The 22,216-nt window shown below is 41.8% G+C and overlaps 1 protein-coding gene across 2 annotated transcripts in view; it reads left to right on the forward strand.

The window, feature by feature from the left end:
- The first annotated feature begins 1,607 nt into the window (after positions 1 to 1,607).
- FBXW2 (F-box and WD repeat domain containing 2) overlaps positions 1,608 to 22,216 on the forward strand; it is a 33,477-nt gene continuing 12,868 nt past the window's right edge. The window contains exons 1-5 of one of the 2 annotated variants that reach the window (XM_058694346.1): positions 1,609 to 1,731; positions 1,834 to 1,942; positions 8,367 to 8,876; positions 17,715 to 17,909; positions 20,215 to 20,348. In XM_058694346.1, coding sequence (XP_058550329.1) covers positions 8,387 to 8,876; positions 17,715 to 17,909; positions 20,215 to 20,348 — 819 coding nt within the window. In that variant the 5' untranslated portion in view covers positions 1,609 to 1,731; positions 1,834 to 1,942; positions 8,367 to 8,386. Of the gene's footprint in view, positions 1,732 to 1,833; positions 1,943 to 8,366; positions 8,877 to 17,714; positions 17,910 to 20,214; positions 20,349 to 22,216 lie in introns of both variants that reach the window. The other variant, XM_058694347.1, reaches the window with a different exon arrangement.

Genomic DNA, 22,216 nt, shown 5'->3' on the forward strand with positions numbered 1-22,216 from the left:
AATTTTCATCTCTTAGAGCTATAAATTTTGCTCCCAGATCTCCTCTTGCTTCAATTTAGACAATTTGGTTTCTTTGTTCATGAGAAGGTCTAACAACATTGCCTCTAGAGCACCTCTGTCTGGGATTTTCAGTTTGATTCATCAAACTCCTACCACAATTTGTTTGCTACAAATTGATAGGGGTGCTTGTTTTTCTTAATTACCTTGGTATTGCTTTGCCTTTCATAGAGGTTATCTGATCTGCATACACATGTCTTCCTAAAATTTCTTATAATGTCATCAGTCACTGTTTGGCTTAGATGTCTACAGAGGCTTTCTGTTGCCTACCAAATCAAATTTGCTCTCGTGGAGCCTGACTTTCAAGACACCATACTTGAGTTCTACTTCACATAGTCAAATTTTTATTTCCCATGTTTCAAGCGTACTAGATGGACTCAGGATGCTGGGCGCCTTGGTCATTCCCTAACACTAACTGGATATGTGACTGTCTTACTGTCTATATTACATGTTCTATCTCTTGGACCAGTCTGTTCAATAGGGTAGCCATTAGCCACATGTGGCTATTTATATTTAAATTAATTAAAATTGTATTTCCTCAGTCACATTAGGCATTTTCAAGTGTTCAGTAGTCACAAGAGGCTAGTGGCTGCCTTATTAGACAATGTAAATAGGGGACACAATTGTTGAAAGTCCTATTGGAAGGTGCTGGTATAAGATATGCGTGTTCGCAGTTTATGAGCCCTTAGGGAGAGACAAGAAGAATTTAAGTTCTTGAAGGGGGGGCTGGGTTGAAATCCTAAGATAGCCGGTTATGATGACCTTAGGCAGGATGCTTAACCCTCTTTTGACCCGGGTTTCCTCATCTCTAAAAACAAGAGTTAATAATAGTAACTACTATGCAGGGCTACTGTGGGAATTGAATGCGGTAACACAAAGTGATCAGGAGAGTGCCTGGCACATAGGAAGCACACAATTTTTGTTCTTTGATGCTTAAAGATTTATGCTTCAGCTTTCAGTCCTCAGAAGGATCACACGAGGAAGTACTATAACTGCTATGCAGAAGACGAATATAAATCCAGAGATGTTACCTAAGGCCAACGGCACAGCCGGAGTGTCAGAGCTGGGATTTGAACCTAGATCACCTGACTCCTTTGTTTCGTTCACCAATCCCCTTAACTTGCTTTATTTTTTTCGTGAGCACTTGCTAAGAGTTGCACCATGCCTTGCTTAGTTATTTATCTGTCAGCCTCCCCCGCTGGGATATAAACCCCAGGCGGCCGGGTTTTTTGTACTTTTTGCTCACTAACCCTATCTCCTAGAATAGCGTTTGGGACATGCATGATAGGCGGCTCAATGGGTTGTTTCACTTTGGACACGTGTCTGAAATTTTCCTCCCTCTCCTCCGAAAAGGGAGGATGAGGAAAAGCGCCACAGAGTTTGTGCAAGGTCGGATCGGTCCGACGAAGGACGTCAAGGCTCCGGACACATTCCGATACACGGCACGGAAGTTAAGTCGTGGATGAAGCGCCACAGGTCCCAGCTATACTGCGCATGCTCCTCCTCCCTGGGCGCTCTCCTCAGCCCGCCCGCTTCCCCCTCGAGGCCAGGGCCGGAAGTGCACCCGCGTCCGCTGGGCGCCGCGGGCGGAGGGACGCGCGGAGATGACGCAGGCAGCACCGGAAGCCGCTCCCCTGTGAGGTTGCAGACCCCGAGCGGCGGCCGCTGGTCCAGGTCTGTATGTGAGGCGGGGCCCGGTCGGGGAGGGGGTTCTTAGGCGCCCGCGCCCCTGCTGACCAGGCGCGCCTCGGGCCGTTTGTCTTTCTCTCCCTGCAGGCGCCATGGCTGCGGAGCGGACCCGGCCGCTGCGAGGCTCTGGCGGCCCGAGCGCGCCTAGTCGGTGTGAGCCCGGCGCGAGGTCCCGGGCCCCGGGGCGCTCGCTCAGGTCAGTGCTGCGCGGAACACGACTCTGGGAGCAGGGAACCTGGGAGCGACGAACGGGCTGAAGGGATCTGGAGTTGATTTTAGAGATGGGAACATTGAGTCTCGGAGTTACTGCCTCTTAGTTCTCAGCTTCCTTAGCTGCGAAATGAGTTAACAATGATGTCCCAGGGCTGCCATGACTTTGAAAGATGATGAAGTGTGGAGAGGTGGTTTTGAAGTACAAAGCGCTGTATTAATGTGAGGGACTGCGCCGTAGTTGTGGGTATGCCATGGAAACAGGTGTGTATGTGGCGGGGGGGGGGGGCGGGGGGGGGGCGGGGGGGAGGGGACGCTTGAACTACAGATAGCCATATTAATGCTCAGTAATAATGGTAACTGACGTTTCTCGGAGGCTTACAGCGTGTAGGGTACTGTGCTAAACGCTTTACGTGCATTATCCGATTTAAGTCTCACAAACACCCTTGCAGGGAATGCTGTTCCGAGGTTGCATTTTACAAGTCAAAGACTGGACTTGAGATTGGTGAAGTGATTTCCCCAGGGTCACTCAGCAACAAGTGGAGTTGCAGAGCCTGGATTTTATAAACACTGTATTCTTTCCGAGCTGTTTGTATTCATCTCAAAACCAAAGGGGAGATGAATAAATAAGTTGTAATATTAAGTTGTAATAATAAGTTGTAAGATTTTAAATAAGTTGTATATTCACATGGTTTTAAATTCAAGAAAGGGCTCCTCATGCCTGTTCCTCAGCTCTCCAGGTTTCTCTGGAGGCAACCAGTGTTACCAGCTTCTTGAATATTCCAAAGATACCTTGGGTGTGTGTACGTTTATAAATCCAGATACACGTTTTCAAAACCTCTGTACTGTAACAGCTGATTATGCTTGATGAGAAGCCAGGGAAGATGAAGCCTCGGGCTTCCGAACAACAAATGTCTTGTTTTCACTCTTAACTAGGCCAGGTCCTGGTGGAGGAGAGGAAAACGTACATGTGATGTTTTATCCAGAACATCTATCTCTAGTAAGACCTAGCAGTATATAGGTTTTGTTTTGTTTGCGACGGTGGGGAGCTAGGTAAGATGTTAAATTGCTTAACTTCCTATGGGACCCTGGGAAAGTCACTCCACCTCTTGGGTCATAAATCTCATTTATTAGTTAAGGGCAATAGTACTGATACTTTCCTTGAAGTTCTGATAATCAAATGAAGTAATGCCTATGAGTAGTACTTGAATCTTTTAAACCAATACAAATATGAGAGTTGCCAGAGGGAACATAGGAAATTAATGGTAGAACCAGAGACCAAACCCAGGCCTCCTGGCTTCCAATTTAGCAGTCTTCATCATACCCATTTTGGAGCTTTGTGATTGTTAATATTGAGGGCAGAAGGACAAGTTTAATGTTTCATCTCAAGTCGGGGGGAGGGGAAGGCAAGACAGCATGGAGTGTGGGTACAGACAAAAATGCACCTAGCAGGAAATTCTAGCCTCAACTCAATAACTGCCCTTAATTGTAAAATTAAACCCCAGTTAAGTTTGAGTCTGTGAATTTTTCTTCCATGTATTCTAAGCCAATTTAAGGGAAAGTTTATGGTAAGGATCATAGGGTTGAAAGGGTTGTTAGTAGTCCTGTCTATTCCAGCCTTAGGGCTGCTAAAAGCTTTCCTGGCCAGTATTCATAATAATAAAACTAACAAAAGTACCACCCCTGCTCAATTTCTGAGTTTCCCAGCCCTCAAAGTGAGGGATAGCTTCCATTTTACAGATAGAACTGAAGTTTAGAAGTTGGTCAGAGATGCCCATGATCACATAGGAAGTGGGTAAATCACTGAAAGACTTGACTGACTCCAAAGCATTTTCATATATACCTCATTCTGCCTCTTTTTCTAACTGTCCTTGACTTTCCCAGTAATGGGAATCTCACCATTCTGGAGGCAGCGCCTACATTGTTGGAAATCTCCTGATGATTTAGAAGTTCCTCCTAATGGGGAGCCTGAGTGGCTCAGTCAGTTAAGTGTCCAACTCCTGATCTCAAGCACAGGTCTTTTTTCTTTTAATTTTTATTTATTATTGAAAGATAGAGTCAGAGCGTGAGCAGGGGAGGGGCAGAGGGAGAGGGAGACACAGAATCTAAAGCAGGCTCCAGGCTCTGAGCTGTCAGCACAGAGCCTGACGCAGGGCTCGAACTCACAAACCGCGAGATCATGACCTAAGTCGAAGTCGGACGCTTAAACGACTGAGCCACCCAGGCGCCCCACTCAAGCACAGGTCTTAATCTCAGGGTTGTGTGTTCAAGCCTCTCATTAGGCTGTGCGCTGGGCGTGAAGCCTACTTAAAAAAAATAAAAGCTCCTCCATGTGTTGAATTGAAATCCTGCTTCCTGAAGTTTTCCCCTGGGGGCCTTGTGCGGCCAGTACATGGTATTCCTACAGGCTCTCTAAAAGAGTTCAGTTTAGACCTGTGACCTTAAGAAAGTTAACCTCCAAAGTCTTTTTTTTTTTTTTCTTTAGAAAAGTAAATACTGGTGTTTTCTTAAATTTTTTTTTTTCAACGTTTTTTATTTTATTTTTGGGACAGAGAGAGACAGAGCATGAACGGGGGAGGGGCAGAGAGAGAGGGAGACACAGAATCGGAAACAGGCTCCAGGCTCCGAGCCATCAGCCCAGAGCCTGACGCGGGGCTCGAACTCACGGACCGCGAGATCGTGACCTGGCTGAAGTCGGACGCTTAACCGACGGCGCCACGCAGGCGCCCCAATACTGGTGTTTTCTAATAGTGCAGAGTTGAGGAAAAAATTCTTATTATGGGTTAAGAGAATATATGAATCTCAGAAATGGCTGGGTTTTTTAAAGGCTCTCACTGAAAAGTTTGTCCCATAATTTTCTATGGTGTCATGACTACATTAATTTGGCATGCTGTAAGATGTGTCTTAGCTTTTGTTAATGGTGCGAACCTACCTGATAATGTTTTCATGGGCATTATCAATTTGCCTTGTGGTCATTTAAATAATAATTCAGCTTAACTTATGTGTAAACATTTCTATGATGGATGTGTGGATATTCATGTGTGTGTAGGTATAGGTGTAATAGAGGAAGAAGCCCCCCATGCTTTTTCACTGTAGAAAAGGATTCCTGGGCAGATGTTTTGGTGTATGTTTTTAATTCGCCAGTATTAATTAATTAGCTATGGTGACATTTTGTGGGTGTCCAAAGAAAAGAGTTGTTTTGCCTTGCTATGAGTGATTTTTTCCAAGTAAAAAATTTCTGGAAATGTTGAAGATAGAAGGTTGTTTAGATTCAGGAGGAGGTAGTGTGTTAACTTCTGTTGTTGATTAAACTTTTGGTGAACCGATTATTTTTTGGCTGCCAGGTAAATCCTTAAACTAATAAATCCTGCCTAGCCCAAACCCTGAGGATTCCAGAATATTATTTTGTTTTTAAAGTGCATTCACTGTTCCAAAAACCAAAATTATTGGATAGTAGATGATGTGATTGGAAAGTTTGGTTGCATTTACTGTTTTTTGTCTGATAACATTCTGGCCAAATTTGATATTGGGAAATTAATGAAAAGGACTTTTACTGACCTTACGTGAACAAAGTTGGAAGGTGAGATCTGGCTTTTGATGTAGACCTCATCTAGGTGACATTTATGGGAAAATTTTTATTTTCCTCTTTGACATTAATTTAGATACTAATGTTTTTAATCTATGTGTCAGGATTCTTTTTTTTTTCTAAATATAATTTTATTTTAAATTCCAGTATAGTTAACATACAGTGTTATATTAGTTTCACATGTACAATATCATGATTCCACAGTTCGGTCACCCAGTGCTTATCACAAGTGCACTCCTTAATCCCCATCACCTATTTCACCCACCTCCCCTCTGGTAAATAGGTTTGGTTTGTTTGGTTTGTTTGTTTTCTTGTCTCGCCTCGCCTCGCCTTTCTGTTTTAATTTTATTTTTTTTAATTTACATCCAAATTAGTTAGCATATAGTGCAACAATGATTTCAGGACTAGATTCCTTAATGCCCCTTACCCATTTAGCCCATCCCCCCTCCCACAACCCCTCCAGTAACCCTCTGTTCTCCATATTTAAGAGTGTCTTATATTTTGTCCCCCTCTGTGTTTTTATATTAGTTTTGTTTCCCTTCCCTTATGTTCATCTGTTTTGTCTCTTAAAGTCCTCATATGAGTGAAGTCGTATGATATTTGTCTTTCTCTAATTTCGCTTAGCATAATATCCTCCAGTTCCATCCATGTAGTTGCAAATGGCAAGATTTCATTCTTTTTGATTGCCGAGTAATACTCCATTGTATATATGCCACATCTTTATCCATTCATCCATCGATGCACATTTGGGCGTTTTCCATACTTTGGCTATTGTTGATAGTGCTGCTATAAACATGGGGGTGCATGTGTCCCTTCGAAACTGCACACCTGTATCCCTTGGATAAATACCTAGTAGTGCAATTGCTGGGTTGTAGGGTAGTTCTATTTTTAGTTTTTTGAGGAACCTCCATATTGTTTTCCAGAGTGGCTGCACCAGCTTGCATTCCCACCAACAATGCAAAAGAGATCTCTTTCTCTGCATCCTCGGCAACATCTGTTGTTGCCTGAGTTGTTAATGTTAGCCATTCTGACAGGTGTAAGGTGGTATCTCATTTGATTTGTATTTCCCTGATGATGAGTGATGTGGAGCATTTTTTCATGTGTCGGTTGGCCATCTGGATGTCTTCTTTGGAGAAGTGTCTATTCATGTCTTTTGCCCATTTCTTCACTGGATTATTTGTTTTCTGGGTGTTGAGTTTGATAAGTTCTTTCTAGATTTTGGATACTAACCCTTTATCTGATGTGTCGTTTGCAAATATCTTCTCCCATTCTGTCGGTTGCTTTTAGTTTTGCTGTTTCCTTTGCTGTGCAGAAGCTTTTTATTCTGATGAGGTCCCAGTAGTTCATTTTTGCTTTTGTTTCCCTTGCCTCTGGAGATGTGTTGAGATTTGGGTGTTAATTTTTAAAATTAGTATGGCAATCTGGTAGGAAACTAAGTGATATTAGAAGGAAAGCTTTGTTTTTTAATTATGGAATGTTTAAACATATGGTAGTAAAGAGAATAAAAACCTCCGTGTATCCATCATCCAGCACTAACATCTATCAACATATAGCTAAGCTTGGGAAAGATGATTTTTGCTGATTTGCTGTATTTTTTGTTTTTTCATTAGTTTACTCCCTGTTCTTAAAAGCGGGTTGATACCTTGATGCAATGTGTAATGCTATATACTTGTAACGTTTCTTTTTGCTCCAGTTAGTCCTGGAGCAATGTGTCGTTCTTTTAAAGGAGAAGGTGGTATAATCAGATAGGTACCAGATTTTATAACCAGGTTGTGATTCTCCTGGTTGTAGCTGTAGTCAGAGAGAGAGTTCGGTCTGTGTGGTTGGAAGAGTACTGATGGAGGGAGCACTGACTTCCAGTCTGTTCTGATGCTGTTTTAATAGCTCTATTGACTGTAGGTAGGCAAATCACTTACCTTCTCTGACTTGTAACTTCCTCCTCTGCAAAGTAGAGACGATGCTACCTGGGTTTTTTTTTGGGTTTTTTTGTTTGTTTGTTTTGTTTTGTTTTCGGTGTTTTGGAAGCATCAGGATTACTTATTTGTGCAAGCTTCCTTGACCCTCTTTGCTCTCTGGGGGCACATGATTAAGAGTTGTCACCAGCTCATATGAGGCTTATAAAAACTATGTAAGGCTACATAAGGCCTTTGGTAATTTTTGTTCTAACAGGCAGTGCCATAAAGGAAGTAGAAAAACCAAAATACCTGAGCCACATGATTTATTACATCTGCCTGTTTTTCTTCCCCAGGCCTTTTTTGCCTGAATATTTATTGAAAACCCAGTAGTCAGTTCTGTGATTTTGGTAACAGATCAAGCTGTGCCTACATGATAACTAATGTCTCCAGTTACTGCTCAGGAGACTTGCCTTCTGGTTGTCACATGCTGGTGCTTATATTTGTGACTTAAGTACCCAAATAGAGCGTATTAAGGAAATAGTGTTACGATGGTTTTGATCGTGTTGGGGGGAGGGGAGAGAAGTGTATAGAATAAACTATTTTATAATGAGTGATACTATAAATCTTTTACTGTGAAGATGCATGTAGCATGTGCTAGACTTCAAAAGGAGCAAGTCACATACACCAGCATAAGTCTCACTGATTTATGTTTCAGAGATCATGATTGATTAAAGTATGTTTTCTTAGATGTATTATCTTTTGTGTGCATGGAAGATTTTCGGATACAATATATTAACTGTAAAGTTGTAATGTAATAACTAAACATAAAGTTGTAATGCCAAGTTTTTTACACTAATTTTCATTTGTTAGCAGTCTTGCTTGAATGGTCTTTTTGAGCAGAACTAATACAATATTTTGATGTGCCACAGGTAAATTTTTCCATAACCTTATGGAGAGAAAGGACTTTGAGACATGGCTTGATAACATTTCTGTTACATTTCTTTCTCTGACGGACTTGCAGAAAAATGAAACTCTGGATCACCTGATTAGTCTGAGTGGGGCAGTCCAGCTCAGGCATCTCTCCAATAACCTGGAGACTCTCCTCAAGCGGGACTTCCTCAAACTCCTTCCCCTGGAGCTCAGTTTTTATTTGTTAAAATGGCTCGATCCTCAGACTTTACTCACATGCTGCCTCGTCTCTAAACAGTGGAATAAGGTGATAAGTGCCTGTACAGAGGTGTGGCAGACTGCGTGTAAAAATTTGGGCTGGCAGATAGATGATTCTGTTCAGGACGCTTTGCACTGGAAGAAGGTTTATTTGAAGGCTATTTTGAGAATGAAGCAACTGGAGGACCATGAAGCCTTTGAGACCTCATCGTTAATTGGACACAGTGCCAGAGTGTATGCACTTTACTACAAGGATGGACTTCTCTGTACAGGTAAGAGATTCTGGAACTGTTTTGTTGTTGTTGTGCATTTCATAGGGTATAATCTTAGAAACAGAACAAACTAGTCCTTAGGCTTGAGGATGGCAAGTATTAATTATATGAGATATCTATAGTGGAATTTCCCCCTCCCTCCATCCCTGAGTAGTTTTACACCCTTTTATCCTCTTTCCCTCTAGAAGACAAATCATTTTTATAGAATTTTGTGAGAAGAAGGCTCCAGACATTCTTTTTTTTTTTCTTTTTTCTCTTTTCTCTTTCCTTTCCTTTTTCCTTTTCCTTTCCTCCATGCCCAGCATGGAACTCAATGCGGTGCTTGAACTCACAACCCTGAGACCAAGACCTCAGCTGAGATCAAGAGTCGGACGCTTAACCGACTGAGCCACCCAGACACCCCCAGACATTCTTTTAAATGTGATGTGAGTCAGAAAGCTGTAACTATTTTTTTCAGTGCTTTTTCCTTCCATGTACAGTTTTCCATGTTGGTTAAACTTTTTTTCTGTCAACAGTGATTTTTGAGAAAAACCAGTGGAAAAGATGATGCCTAGACCTAGCAAGTAGTTAGAGCATCTTGCAAGAATTACTTAACCTCTCTGTGTTTGTTTTCTTATCTATAAAGTATGGAATGGAGGTATTTCTTTCTTGCTAAAATTCCTGTGGTTCTAAGAAGAATTAAAAGTTAAAAGAATTTGGGCATGGAAACAAAGACAGATGGATATTTTAATCCTAAGCAATTAAGTAACTATGTAGCAGATATAATCATTAAAATTTGGAATTGTGTGATTCTTCCAGTTATAATGGCTCTTTGTACATGTAATCAGTGCATACGTTTTAGGCAGTACATTTTGATGGGCATTGTAAATAATTCTTAGGCAATGGTGTAGAATGATTTCAGGCAGCCTTATTGATGATCCCGATGCCTTTTCACTTCCATTGTATGTAATATTTAGGGATCCTTGGTGTTCTTTTTTCATCCAGGATAATTTCTTTTTAAAAAAAATTTTTTATAGGTCAGGCCCTTCTTGTTTTTTTGTTTTTTTATTTTTATTTTTTTAATGTTTATTTATTTTTGAGAGAGAGCACAAGCAGGGGAGGGGCAGAGAGAGGGAGACACAGGACCCAAAGCAGGCTGCAGGCTCTGAGCTGTCAGCACAACCGACGTGGTGCTCGAACCCACAACGGTGAAATCATAACCTGAGCCGAAGTCAGACGCTTAACTGACTGAGCCACCCAGGCGCCCTAATCCAAGATAAACATTTGAGTATTACTGAAGTACATAGTTGCCTTTTTAAAAAATTTTTTTTTAGTTTATGTATTTATTGTTTGAGAGAGAGAGGGAGGGAAGGAGGGAGGGAGAAAGCAAGCAGGAGAGGGGCAGAGAGAGAGGCAGATGCAGAATCTGAAGCAGGCTCCCACCCTGTCAGCACAGAACCCGATGCGGGTCGAACTCACGACCTGAGCCAAAATTAAGTCAGTCGCTTAAGCCACTGAGCCATCCAGGCACCCCATAGTTGCCTTTTTTAATAGCATATTCTGTTCCTTTGTGTAATATATCATCATTATTTAGCCAATTCAATATTAGTGCATATTCAGTTTGTTTCTATGAATTCAGAATATTTCTATGAAATATTTATGAATATTTTTGTTTGCCTTTTTCCCCCCTTGAATTATTTATTTGGGGCAGAAACCTCAAAGTAGAATTACAGATCCAGAAATATAAATGATATTAAAGCTCCTCTTAACTGTCCTTTCCAGAGAGACTGAATTCATGGCATGGCCACAGAAGTTTTAAATAACAGACTCAGTTTTTTTTTTTTTTTTTTTTTTAATTTTTGGGACAGAGAGAGACAGAGCATGAACGGGGGAGGGGCAGAGAGAGAGGGAGGCACAGAAGCGGAAACAGGCTCCAGGCTCTGAGCCATCAGCCCAGAGCCTGACGCGGGGCTCGAACTCACGGACCGCGAGATCGTGACCTGGCTGAAGTCGGACGCTCAACCGACTGCGCCACCCAGGCGCCCCCAGACTCAGTTTTAATATTCTTGAGGTGTATGATCTCTTGAGGATGTACATTTTCTCATAGTGATGTTTCTCTAAAATGCTAAATGCTTTGCCAGTTTTATAAAATGAACATTAAACTTAAGGCATTTCGTGGTTTTTGTCATCCTAAAGTTACTCCATGCTTACATTATTCTGTGTCCTATAAGCCGGATTATTGGAAAGGTATCATCCATTCTTTTATATTGGATGTGCTTTCCCAGTTGGGGCAATGGCTTTTCTGTGTCCTTTCTGTCTTATGATCAATGGCAGGTAAGTTTTAAAGATTAAGATGCAGTATTGCCTTCGAGCCTTGTGCTCATTCACACTTGGGCAAATACTGGCAGTTGACTCATTTTCAGAACCACATGTAGCTTTAAAAGAAAAATTCTCATCAAATTTTACTTTTGAAATGCAGTAAAACTTGAGTTTAACTTGGGGCAGAAGTGAATGGGACACATTCACTGAATTCTTTAACTACCTGGAAAGTTAATATCTGCAATAACGGTGGACCCGACCCTGCATTTTAAGGTTATTCTGTAGGTGGGTCTATATTTTGTATTTTTTGTTCTGATTAAATTCATCAAGTTTGTGTATTGAAAATTATGCTCTATTGAAAATAATCCAAAGCTTTAATTTTTCTTTTCTTTTTTTAAAAAAAATTTTTTAATGTTTTTATTTATTTATTTTTTTTTAATTTTTTTTTCAACGTTTTTTATTTATTTTTGGGACAGAGAGAGACAGAGCATGAACGGGGGAGGGGCAGAGAGAGAGGGAGACACAGAATGGGAAACAGGCTCCAGGCTCTGAGCCATCAGCCCAGAGCCTGACGCGGGGCTCGAACTCACGGACCGTGAGATCGTGACCTGGCTGAAGTCGGACGCTTAACCGACTGCGCCACCCAGGCGCCCCAAATGTTTTTATTTTTGAGACAGAAAGAGACAGAACATGAGCAGGGGAGGGGCAGAGAGAGAGGGAGACACAGAATCCGAGGCAGGCTCCAGGCTCTGAGCTGTCAGCACAGAGCCCGATGCGGGGCTCGAACCCACGGACCGTGAGATCATGACCTGAGCTGAAGTCAGACGCTCAACCGACTGAGCTACCCAGGCACCCCAAGTTTAAAATTTCTAATATCTGTATCCCTGAAACTATAACTAGTGAGAGAAGTGTTTGTTATGGAATTATACATACCTTTGTTTCATGCTATTACCAAAGAGGTAGTTATCCTTCTGCTGAGCTGTGAGCTCTGAAATGGTGAGAAAGGAACCTGTTGTGCTTTGTTTGTGCTATGCAGTAGATAATTAGTACTATGTGAAAGACAATGTAAGGACATATGTGGATGAATTAGGACAGTTCTTTGCTCAGAGAACATACATACTGGAATCAGGAAGGTAACCTGATTAAGTAAAAGTCTCCATGTAGACTGTGCTAGTGAAAGAACACTTGCCCTTCTAGAGAGGGTAGCTGCTGCCCTACTGCAGTGAATTATTCGCCATGTGGGATATAGGCTCACAGTGGTCAGATCTGATTTTTCAAAGAAGTCCTAAATCTAGATTTTTGTGCAATATTCTGATTGATTTTTTTTTAGTGTACTGATTTTTAAGTATTACATTTTAAAAATACTGTGATTGTGTCATATTTAACCTGCACGCTGTCATATTGTGACCATGGCTTACAGTTGAATAAGAAAAACAACAGCTATAAAAGATATGCGGTCAAATGATATATTTGAATTGTATGAGTAAAAAATCAGTTGTTCAGAGGAAGGAGTGATGTCTTTCATTTGCAAAAATTGAGCGGTGTTTCTGTTGAATCTTGGAGAATGGGTAGATTTTAGAGAGATGAGAATAAGCACTTTCCAGCAAAGGTATGGAAAGGGCTAAGCATGGAGCATATAGGAGGAAAATAAAAATTCTTTTTATCTGAACTCAGTATATAATTAAGGACTCTATAAGAGATTCTTAGAATATAAGCTGAAGAATTGTCTTGAGCTGTATTGTAAAAACCTTAAATATTGGGAATATGAGTTTGGACAGTTTTCTTTAAGCAATAAGAAAAACTATGAAAGATTTCTGAGCAGAGAAAGGGCCAGGACTAGAGCATTCTGCTCCAAGTAGACCAGTGTTTCTTATTTCTGCCAGGCCCCAGGTCCTCTTTTTGTAACGTATTTTACAATATTCTCTTACCTTGAAGTCAAATTCATAGAAATAACTTACCTGTACATACACATATTTCAAAAAATCAATATAATACCTAAACTCTGATCCAGAGGAGAAATAAGACAGTAATTTAAAATAACGCACATTAAATGTGTTGTGCTCAAGCACAGCTGTGTTAGAAGACGGTGGTGTAATCAGATGTTTGCACCTGTGTATGCACTATCATCATGAACATGACAGTTGTAAATAGCACAGTGTTGTATTTGTACCATCAGTGATGTGGTCACAAGTGGTGAAAAGTCTCCAACAAAGCAAAGTACATTTTTCCTCAGTCTACCTGAGGTAGTTACACTCAGAGTAAATTCAGAATAAACTCGGTGCTTTGTAAAACAGGTCCAAGGCTCAGACAACTAAGAATAAACTTGTCACAGGCAGAACCTTTAAGGCAATCAGGCAGAATCTTTAAGAAGTCATGCAGAATATGGGCGCCTGGGTGGCTTAGTCGGTTAAGTGTTCAACTTTAGCTCAGGTCATGATCTCGTGGTCTCAGGTCCCTGCATCGGGCTCTGTGCTGACAGCTCAGAGCCTGGAGCCTGCTTCAGATTCTATGTCTGCCTCTCCCTCTCCCTCCCTCTCTCTCTCTCTCAAAAATAAATAAACATTAAAAAAAAAAAAAAAAGGTCATGCAGAATACATGACTATTCTTTTTGTGCATTGTCCCAAACATTGCAGAATGTCTAGCATTTCTGGTCTTTGCCCAGTAGAGGCTGGTAATTTAGACCCCCCCCCCGCTCCCCCCCCACACACTGCCTCCAAAATCATTGTGACACTTGAAACCACCCCTGCAAATTTCTAAAATGTTCCCTTGGAGGATGACACTACTTATATGAAGACCCTCTGACATAGACAGATCTAGAATTTCTAAACTAAAGTATTAGCCTATTGCATTTTAGGTAAGAGTAGATCTAGATTTAGGATAGTAGGTGTAGAGTTTTTTGTTGTTTTTCTTTTTTGTGAGGTTTGTTTACTTAATTTTTTTTATGTTTATTTTTGAGAGAGAGACAGACAGAGTAGGGGAGGGGCAGAGAGAGAGCGGCAGACACAGAATCCTAAGCGGGTTCCAGTGACCTGAGCTGAAGTCAGTCAGACACTTAACTGACTAAGCCACCCAGGCGTCCCAAGGTTTATTTATTTTTGAGAGAGAGGGAGCGTGCCCCCAAGTGGGGCAGGGGCAGAGAGAGAGGGTGACAGAGGATCTGGAGCAGGCTTTGTGCTGACAGCAGAGAGCCCAATGCAGGACTTGAACTCACAAACTACGAGATCATGACCTGAGCTGAAGTCAGATGCTCAACCCACTGAGCCACCCAGGTGCCCGAAGGGTAGAGATTTTTTTAAAGGAGCAGTTAAATGGAAGAGCAGCCATTGAAATGGAATTAACAAGACTTAGCAATGGACTGAGTATGTGGCGAGGAAAATACCTGGGAAGGTGGTAGTACTGGTACCAAGAATAGGAAATGAAGGAATAAATTTGAGCGGGTAGAGGGAGTTCAATTTGCAATGAAATTTAAAAAAAAATTTTTTTAAAGTTCATTTATTTTTAAGAGAGAGTGCAAGCAAGGGAAGGGCAGAGAGAGAGAGACAGAGAATTCTAAGCAGGCTCCCCAGTCAGTGCAGAGCCTGATGTGGGGCTTGATCTCACAAACTGTGAGATCGTGACCTGAGCTGAAATCAAGTCAGATGCTTAACTGACTGAGCCACCCAGGTGCCCCTGGGATGAACTTCAGTGCAGTCGGATGTGATGGAGATTCCGACAAGGTTCTGGAAATGTAACATCAGAGCTTTGGGGAATAGCTCAGGGCTAGAGCAAAAGGTTGAGGAGTTAGTGACATTTCAGCTATGGCGATAACAGTGAAATTTCAAAAGGACATGGAGAGGAAAAAAGAATGGGGCCTAGGATGGATCCTTGAAGAGTGTACTTAGGGAAGAGGTAAAGAAGAATGGTGATGAAGAGAGTTTCAAGGGCAGTGAAAATTGCCTGTATGAAAGAGGCACTGGCCAGTGTTTGTTCAGTTGGTCATCAGAGTCACATGCCTCCAAGAGGCAGTTGAGAGCTGAGATCTGATTCTACCAGTTAAATATTTAAACCTTGCTGGATACGATAGTTTATTCCATTTGAGTTACAGCTCAGTTTTCTGCTTACGTTTGTTATATACCCATCCCTGGAATTTTTTTATATCAAAGTATTGTTTTCAACCTCTTCTGAATTGAGAGGGCTTTTTTTTTCTTTTATATAATGAAAAACAGTCTACGTTTATTTACTCCCCTTTCATCTTTAGGCTGCGTCATTGATGACCTCCTTGAAAACACGTTGGAGTATACTCAGTGCAGCAAACAGGAGTCTATAGGAAAGGTTGAAATAAAACCAAAAAGGAGCAGAGAACAATGACTCCTAAAGGCTTAGCGGTTTAGACTTGTACCACTAGAAAATGGAACTGAAATCAACCAAGTTATTCTCTGATGCTTCTCTAGGGCGTAAAACTGAGTGGCCCAATATTTTCCTCTATAAATTAATTTAAAAATTAGGATAATCTCTCCCCTTTTTTTTGGTTTGTTCTTATCACATTGTGGTAAAATATATACTAGATTGAGGAGCTAATCATGCCGTTTCCTAAGGCATATTTGTGGAACACCTAGATTTATCATTTTAACCATTTTTCAAATGTACAGTTCAGATTATCTAGACACACTGTCCAGTATACTAGCCACTGACCCCATAAGGCTGTTGAGCTCTTGAGATGTGGCTGGTCCAGAGATGTGAAATGGGAAATACTCAGTAGATATCAAAGACTTAGGGTATAAAATATTTCATTAACAATATTTTTGATATATTGAGCTAATGAAATTTGTACTAAATTTGTTTTTACAGTAAATAATAGAAAAATTTTAATTACGTATGTAAATTGCATTTGTGGTTTGTATTGTTTCTCTTGGAGTGCTGTTCTAGATCATTGGTTCTCAAAATATTGCTGATACATTAGAATCACCTGGCAAGCTTTTAAGATGATCAGGCCCCACCTCAGAGGTTCTAAATTAAAATCTCTGAAGCTAGGGCCCTACATAGGTGTTCGATGAAGCTTCTCAGATGATTCTTCCCCCCCACCCAAAGATTTTGTTCTTAAGTCATCTCTACACCCATTGTAGGCTTGAACCTACACCACTGAGTTCACGAGTCACCTGCTCTACCAACTGAGCAGCCCAGTGCCCTTCTCCAGATGATTTTCATGTCTCATATGACCATTGAGAACCACCAACCAATTCCCATCCCTTATTTTATAGGGAAGAACCTGAGTCTCTAAATAGTAAAGTGACAACAAATATAGTCTAAAATGAAGACTGTATTTCTCCTAGGGTTTGTCCAAGTTGAAATTCATGCTCTACCTCTTTCATAAGTCGTAGCTATTTTTCCATTGTCTGGAACGGTGGCTCTTTACCAACCCTTAAAGGCAGAATTGTGGCTGATTTTAGCCATTTCATCCTTTCCAAAACCAGTCATTTGGTGATTTCCTGCATAGTGTGTCCTTGTCATAGTGACTATATTTGTTATGTCCTCAAAATGCCTTTGTCAATTCTTATTATTACTTTTTTGTTATAAAGGTAAATTGTGAGCGTGATTTATTCATTATACCTTTAAACGTAATTAAAGCTAATCCTGCATTATCATGATTGGTATATTTTCATCAGAATAGAAATAAAACCTACTTTTTCTGCAGAATCTTTTTTTTTTTTTTTTTTTTAACATTTATTTATTTTTGAGAGACAGAGACAGAGCGTGAGCAGGGGAGAGGCAGAGAGAGGGAGACACAGAATCCGAAGCAGGCTCCAGGCTCCGAGCTGTCAGCACAGAGCCGGACGCGGGACTCGAACTCACAAACTGTGAGATCATGACCTAAGCCGAAGTTGGACGCTTAACCGACTGAGCCACCCAGGCGCCCCTCTGCAGAATCTTAAGGGGCTTTACAAGCTCAGTGTGTTGAGTTGTGAAAGTCTGGGGATAATTTATCCATGGTTTTCTTAGAAGTTGCTTTGCACATTTCAGGATGGCTCAAAGAATTAGCAGTTAGCCTTTGCAGAAGTTAACCTGTGATCTGAGAGATCTGAGGCTTTTCCCTGACTGCCCTTAGAGTAGAACCTGTGCCAGTGGGCAGCTTTACTCTTCAGCATTCTTTATTTGTTCGGGATGTGGGTCATGGATAGGCATGCAAATGTATACATGCAGTCATAGGTAATACCCTTCATCTCAAGCTCAAATCAGAAAGCTCGTGATGGTCAAAGATTGTGAAATTTTACAAGTAGAAGCAGCAAGGGATGCTTTAGTCTAGCACTCCTCTTGTAGCCTGGCAGGTTAAGGGAAACGGACAAAACCAAAAAGCTTGCATTCAGTCCCCGTGCTGTTAACACCATTTTGGTGACCCTGAATGAGTTGTATTAGCCTCTCCATGCTTTGCTTTTCTCAGCTATGAAGTGGGAATGCTAGAGGAGGGGACCTTGAGGTTCTACTTGAAGAATACCACGGTTTGGGGATTGATTGGCCTTCTTTAGTGTTTGTTTTCTTACTAACCTCCCTGTTTTTCTCTTGAAGGGTCAGATGACTTGTCTGCAAAACTGTGGGATGTGAGCACAGGACAGTGCGTTTATGGCATCCAGACCCACACTTGTGCAGCAGTGAAATTTGATGAGCAGAAGCTTGTGACAGGCTCCTTTGACAACACTGTGGCCTGCTGGGAATGGAGTTCTGGAGCCAGGACCCAGCACTTCCGGGGGCACACAGGGGCGGGTGGGTTGCCCTTTTTCAGGGGTTTCTACAGTTACTTTAACTTCATTCCTTAAAACCGGAAGCCAAGAATATGACCCCCTTTTTGTTTTTTAACTTAACCTGCCTCTCCCTCCTCTGTTTTCTCAATAACAGCAGTTAATCCCTTTATTTAAGGTGCCCTTATTTGGAATTTTTTCCTGAATTTTGCTTTTCCTTGGCCCATTCAAAACTCTTCTTTGTACCCTTATGCAGGGAGGGGGCAGTTCTCCTTACCTATTTCATTTACACCCCATTGAACAGTCCATCCTTTTTGCTTTTTATCAGCTTCCATACTTCCAAATTGAGTAAGTCCTACACTTGTAAATTCAATCTACTTTATTTGTAGAATCAGGGCTAATCATCCTTTGGAGTGACAGTGGTTCTCAGATTGTGTGAGCTACACACTTTACATTGAATTGGAGCTTGGTTGACAACTGATTAAAACAAACAGTGCCTAGAGAGAAGACAAAGGAAACAGATACCTGATTTTTCCTAATAATTTTATAGTGGCCTGGTGTGCAGAAATTGGTCATTTGAATATAGTCTCGAGACCAGAGCTTCCACCTCTGTTGCATTGTATTTTGTAGCTTTGTGCAGAAATCATGTTGAGCTGCTTCCCAGCCTCTTGTGCAGCAGCTCCCTTCCTTTCCCCCATTTACCCACTGCACTCGTCTTGGAGAGTCACAGTCTGTGCTCTTAAGCGTCTTCTCGGACTCCCTGAACAGGTTTCCCAGTAACCTGTATTTTGTCCTAACACTCATCATACAAATAAGTCTGATGTACCAGGCTATACTGCCACCAAGGCAGGGTCCTACCTGTCTTGTTCATCCTTAGGTCCTGAGTTCTTTGTGTTGTGTCTGGTGCTTAGTAATACTTTGAAGTGAACCTGGCTGTTTTACTCCTGAAGACCATTTTTTCACCACTTTGTTTTTCATCTTACACATTTTTCCTCAGTCTGCTTATTTGTTACCACTTGTTTGTTATGGAAATGAATATTGGAAAATCTGTGGTTTAGCATGGAACTTACTAAATTGAGTATACCGTTCCATAGTGTCAAGATGTACATTGACTTCCAGGTGATCAACTTCAAGAGCCCTGCTCTAAAAAATTTCCTCGTTACTGTTCCCTGGACATTGCTGTGGCTTTTCCATAATTCCATGCCTTTGCTGTTCCCTCTACCTGCAATATTCTCTTTCTTTTCTTGATAAACTCTACTCATCCTTCAGGGCCCATCTCCAATATCACCTCTTCCCTGAAGTCTTCCCTGATAGCCCCGGGCAGAGTTAGTCATTCTCCTTGGTGTTTCCCTAGCAAGAGGTAAACATTTAATTTTTTTGGACTTCCTCCTTCACCCCTCACTTAGACTGAGTTCCTTAAGGAAAAGCCCTTCATCTCTGGGTCCCCAGTGTTCCTTTAGAGTTTGGCAGGCATTTGAAAACAAATGTTTTGAGTACTTGCTGTACTCAGGCTAAAACTTGCCGTTTTAGGTGCTGGGGGTACACCTGTGAAGAAATTCAAACCGTTTGAGAGAATGGTTTAGTCTGACCGTTGAGATACTTGTGTGTCTTTTGTTTTTCTCGTTACACTGGCTTTTCTTGATTATGGGTATGATTCTTGAAGTTGAGTCTCACTGCAACAAATAGCGCGCATCTAAGCAGGGCCACCTATGTTCCTATTTTCCCTGCATAAGCTGGATTAGCTTTGTGTCGGATCAGGCAGGCAGTCCTGAGTGGAAATGCCATTATCTCCAGTACTGCTTTTACCTCTCGCTTTTTTTTTTTTTTTTTTTTTTTTTAATTTTTTTTTTTTTTCAACATTTTTTAATTTATTTTTGGGACAGAGAGAGACAGGGCATGAACGGGGAGGGGCAGAGAGAGAGGGAGACACAGAACCGGAAGCAGGCTCCCGGCTCCGAGCCATCGGCCCAGAGCCCGACGCGGGGCTCGAACTCACGGACCGCGAGATCGTGACCTGGCTGAAGTCGGACGCTCAACCGACTGCGCCACCCAGGCGCCCCTTACCTCTCGCTTTAAAGCTAGCACAAGTGTAAAAGATTGCATTACTCCAGGGACGTTCCATCCTTAGAATAATCAGCTGTAATAGTAACAAGAATTTTGAACGGGATATATTTTTTATCATAAAATTCTTAACTGAGTAGCACCATTCTTAACAGTAACTGTGGTTGAGGAATTATATCATTGAGCAGCTAGGGAGAATGAATGTTATTGAACTCTATTATAAAAGACTCTCGGGCATGTTTTAACTCTGTGTATGTTGTATATACTAGTGTTTAGCGTTGACTACAATGATGAACTGGATATCTTGGTGAGTGGCTCTGCAGACTTCACTGTGAAAGTATGGGCTTTATCTGCTGGGACGTGCCTGAACACACTCACCGGGCACACGGAATGGGTCACCAAGGTAGGAAGACTTACAGGAGAAATCTCGACATCAGGCTTTGAAGGGGTGAGGGAGCTGGGGGTGGGGTGGAGGATGCTGGGTGCTGCTTTGTAAGTGGTAGGGGAGCCATAAGACGGAGCAGGTGCGCCCACAAAGCGTGATGGCCAACAACAGTGACCAGCAAGTAAGAGGCACTCAGTAAATAGTTTAACAGATGAATGGACTTACGGACATGGAAAAATACTCACAATATATTTGGTGGGTAGAGGGAACAAACACAATAAAACTCTACTGTAGAGTAGAATACCAGTTTCTGAATAAATATGTTCATGCACCGAAATGTTGAAGGTGGTTATTACTTAGGAACTGTGGGTGCTTTTTTCCCTTTAGGATAAGCATATTTTTTAATCAGAAAAGCAATTTTCATGTAAAAAAAAATAATTGCAAGAAGTGGGACAAAGAAAAAATGTATAAAGTCCTTAAAAGAGTATTGTGGTGTTTACTCATTTTCAAAAAAAGATGGCCGTGAGGATCAAATGCAATATTAATCATGAAAATGTCATGCAGAAACACTTTTCCTGAGCTTACCAGGTATTTCTGTGAGGGCTGGAGGATACAGGAGTGAACAAAGCAGACCCAGGCCTGATATGGATGTTAGCCCAGTAGGAGAAAGAGTTATTAAATAGTAATTTCACAAATAAATACATAATTACAAATTGTGTTAAGTGCCATGAAGGAAAGAGTGCAGTGTTCTGTGAGGAAGGCTAGGAGGTATCTAAACTCTTTCAGGGGAGAGCTTTTTGAGAAGGGACAAAATATGAAGACATCGGAGGTAGCTGTGTACAGAGTAGTGGAGTGTTTCCGTGTGCACAGAGTATGCCCAGGCCCTGGGCGGGAGAGAACCTGGACCATTTGATGACCTGAAGGCCAGTGGAGCTGTGCTGGGGTGGTGTGGGAGAGGTGGCCATCGTGTGTGCCTTCCTTGGCCGTGTTAAGGATCGTGCATGTCCTACATGTAGCAAGAAGCAGTTGGGTGTTCTGAGCAGGGAGAAAGCAGCCGCTGAGTGAACAGTGGGATGGGGTTGGGCACAGTGAACACATCGAGGCCAGTTAGGGGTTTGCGATAATCTAAGCAAAAGATACCTGTGGCCCGGACCGAGGTGGCAGCTCAGAAAGAGAACACACACGAAGGATATGTCTTTAAGGTAAAGCCAAACGAACGTACCGACTCTTGGGGAACAAAGAAGAAAGAATCTGATGTCCAGTGGGTTTCAGGCCGGGTAGGTGAATGTGTTTACCTGAAATAGGTGGAGCTGGAAGGAGAGCAGTTGGTGAGAAGGTCAGTAACAGCACTGAACTGTACTCTTAAAATGGTTGAGATAGGACATTTTATGTTCTGTATCTTTTACCACAGTTCTGTATTGGACACATTGAATATTTCAGTGGAAAAGTTACACAGGACAGTTTGGTGTGGTGTTAAAAACACTGGAGTTGGGGCCAGGATGCTGACCGTGATGTTTTAGGCAAGCTGCCCCTCCCTTCGGGGCCTGACTTGTATCTGTTAAATGTTCCTATGAATTCTGAGTGAGGTCATGGGACGGAACCCAGCAGGGTGCGTGCGGTTAGTAGGTCTGTGTTTCAGTTGAGTCTGCAACCCGGGCTTCAGAACAAGTGAGCCCGGCCACCTCCTCACTTTGTGCTGACTTATTACAAAATAACTGGCACCTAAATGTCTACAGACTATCCCCAGTGCTAATGGATGGCTAGCTCTTATTTCATCATCATCGTCATCATTTAATTGTTTTATTTCATTTTCATTGCAATTGTGAGCTCTAATACATGCCTCGTCCCCTATTTTAAAGATGAGGAAACTGAGAAACAAAGGTGCT

This window comes from Neofelis nebulosa, chromosome 12 (genome assembly GCF_028018385.1).
Source record: "Neofelis nebulosa isolate mNeoNeb1 chromosome 12, mNeoNeb1.pri, whole genome shotgun sequence".
In the NCBI taxonomy this organism is placed as follows: Eukaryota; Metazoa; Chordata; class Mammalia; order Carnivora; family Felidae; genus Neofelis; species Neofelis nebulosa.